General features: G+C 43.3%; 1 protein-coding gene across 1 annotated transcript; it reads right to left on the bottom strand.

The window, feature by feature from the left end:
* Nucleotides 1-1,178: 1,178 nt before the first annotated feature.
* LOC126083657 (olfactory receptor 49-like) lies at nucleotides 1,179-2,108 on the bottom strand. The gene has a single exon (XM_049897510.1). It carries the CDS (start codon nucleotides 2,106-2,108, stop codon nucleotides 1,179-1,181), a length of 930 nt encoding a protein of 309 aa, XP_049753467.1.
* Between the last annotated feature and the right edge of the window lie 784 nt (nucleotides 2,109-2,892).

The following is a 2,892-nucleotide window of genomic DNA, read 5'->3' as shown; positions in this document are numbered from 1 at the left end:
GCAAATAATCCAATTAAAAAATGGGCAGATGAAATGAACAGATGCTTCACTAAAGGAGACATTCAAGCAGCCAACAACACATGAGGAAATGCTCGCGATCACTAGCCATTAGAGAAATGCAAATCAAAACCACAGTGAGATACCATATCGCCCCAGCATTACTGGCACCAATCAAGAAAACTGGAAATAACAAATGCTGGTGAGGCTGTGGGGAGATTGGAACTCTTATGCTCTAATTGTGGAAATGCAAAATGATACAACCATTTTGGAAAACGATATGGCATTTCCTTAGAAAGCTAGAAATAGAAATACCATATGATCCAGCAGTCCCACTCCTAGGAATGTATCCTAGAGAATCAAGAGCTGTCACAGGAATAGACATATACACACCCATGTTCATTGCAGCATTGTTCACAATAGCAAAAAGATGGAAACAACCTAGATGTCCATCAACAGATGAATGGATAAACAAACAATGGTACGTGCACACAATGGAGTATTATGCAACGATAAAGAACAATGATGAATCTGCAAAGCATCTCATAACATGGATGAATTTGGAGGGCAGTATGCTGAGTGCAATAAGTCAATCACAAAAAGACAAATATTGTATGAGACCACTACAGTAAAAACTCAAGAAAAGGTTTACACACAAAAAGAAGCAATCTTTGATGATGCTAAGGGAAGGGAAGTGTGGGAAAAAAAGAAAAAAAAAGACCTGATATGTTTCTGTGACAGGACACAGTACCGGTGTGAAATGAGAGCTACGCAACAGAGGACTGTCCTCTCCTCTGAGGGTGTTGGAGACGAAAAGTCATTAACGAGTCCACAAGTATTTATTAAATGTCTGTGTTTTCTATGTCAATGTACTGATGATTGGGGCTTATGGTGAAATACAGAGCTAGTGTCTGACCTCAAAGAACTTGTATTCTGCTGAGAACCCAGACATACACAGAAAGAATGAACATAAATATTCAAATTTGATATTTAATAAAAATGCCATGAGGAGCAAGAGAGCTTTTGAGTTTATGCTGACTTGCATATTGCTGGCACCATTTTTCCGCAGCATAAATGTCATCAGAGCTTTTTCTGAAAGATAAGGCTAAATTTCTTGCAGGGGCCTGATATTTCCTTAGCTTGTCTGGGAACATTATCTTCAGCCTCTTTGTTCCACAGCTTTATGAGAGGAGCTTGCTCACCTTCTCCCTCAACACCTGCTTCACCTGTTTGTTTCTCAGGGTGTAGATGAAGGGGTTGACCATTGGGGTCACCACAGTGTTGAGCAGGGCCACCACCTTGTTTCTGTCCTCCCCCTGGCCACCTTTGCCTGACCGGACATACATGAAAATGCAGCTGCCATAGAAGAGAGACACGACAATGATGTGGGAGGAGCAGGTTGAGAAGGCTTTCTGCCTCTCCTTGGCTGAGGTGATGCACAGGATGGTGTGGAGGATGCGGCCATAGCAGGTGGCTGTCACAGAGAGAGTGCCCAGTAAGCTGAAGTTGGCTACAATAAAGCCCAGAAGCTCTATCAGACTTGTATCTGCACATATGAGTTCTAGGATAGGAAAGTTGTCACAGAAGAAATGATTAATGATATTGGGACCACAGAATGGCTGCTGAAATAGGATTGAACCTGGAACAATGATGAGAAGGAATCCTGTCATCCATGAACAAAGGACCAACTGGACACAGACTCTTTTGCTCATGACGGTGGCATAGCGCAAGGGGTTACAGATAGCCACATACCTGTCAAAAGACATCACTGCCAGGAGATAAAACTCTGTGGTGCCCAGGAAGAAATAGAGGAAACTCTGTAGGAAGCAGCCTGGTAGAGAGACAGTCTTCCTTCCAGTTAAGATATTGTTCAGCATCTTGGGAAAAATGACCGAGGTGAGCGAGATCTCCAGGACAGCAAGGTTGTGGAGGAAGTAGTACATGGCGGTGTGGAGGCGTCTGTCCATGAGGGTGATGACCACAATAAGGAGGTTCCCCAGCAGAGTGAGGAGGTAGGTCAGGAGAAACCCCAGGAAGAGGAGCATCTGCAGGTCACATGCATCTGAGAGCCCCAGCAGGACAAACTCAGCGACAGTGGTGCTGTTCCCCATGGCTCCTCTGACCCTGGCTGGGGACAGCCAATCGGAGGTGTTCGGCATCAGGGTTGTGATGCTTTGGTCATCTGAGGAAGCCTGGAGCTGAAAGGAAAGAGGGATGAGTGCTGTGTTTTGGGCTGAAAGAATCTTTTATTTCTGTGAAGGGCATGTCTCACCACCACTGACTACGCGGGCTGGATTTGCAGAGCCCCTTCTGGAATCCTTTCATTTTTGGTTACTGTCCTATCTGTATGCTAGAGGAGGAAGTAGGGATGGCTAGGGTGGACGAAGTGAGGCTCAAAAACAAAAATTAACCATACTTACCTTTCCTGTTATTCCTGATTCCTCAAGTAATTCTTTTGCCACTAAGAAAATTTGCTTTCAATACCTTCTATTTCCCTCCAATAATGGGCCTTCATCTATAAGTAGTTCATATCTTTCCGCTTAACTTAGGCGTTCACTATCAGGTGCATATTCTGAAGTAAACTGGCTTAAAACGTATGGAAACGCTATTGCTGATACAAGATTACCTGAATCTTTAATGCTTTTTATTTATTTATTTATTTTATTGTGCTTTAGGTGAAAGTTTACAGCCCAAGTTAATTTCTTATACAAGAATTTATACACATATTGTTTTGTGACATTAGCTGCACTTCCTGAAACGTGACAGCATACTCTCTCTTTCCATCCCGGGTTCCCTGATTCCATTCGACCAGTTTCTGTCCCTTCTTGCCTTCTCATCCTGCTTTTGGACAGAAGCTGCCCATTTGGTTTCTTATATCTGATGGAACTAAGAAGA

Source organism: Elephas maximus, chromosome 10 (assembly GCF_024166365.1).
Source record: "Elephas maximus indicus isolate mEleMax1 chromosome 10, mEleMax1 primary haplotype, whole genome shotgun sequence".
In the NCBI taxonomy this organism is placed as follows: domain Eukaryota; kingdom Metazoa; phylum Chordata; class Mammalia; order Proboscidea; family Elephantidae; genus Elephas; species Elephas maximus.
This window is presented reverse-complemented; position numbering and strand designations above follow the sequence as displayed.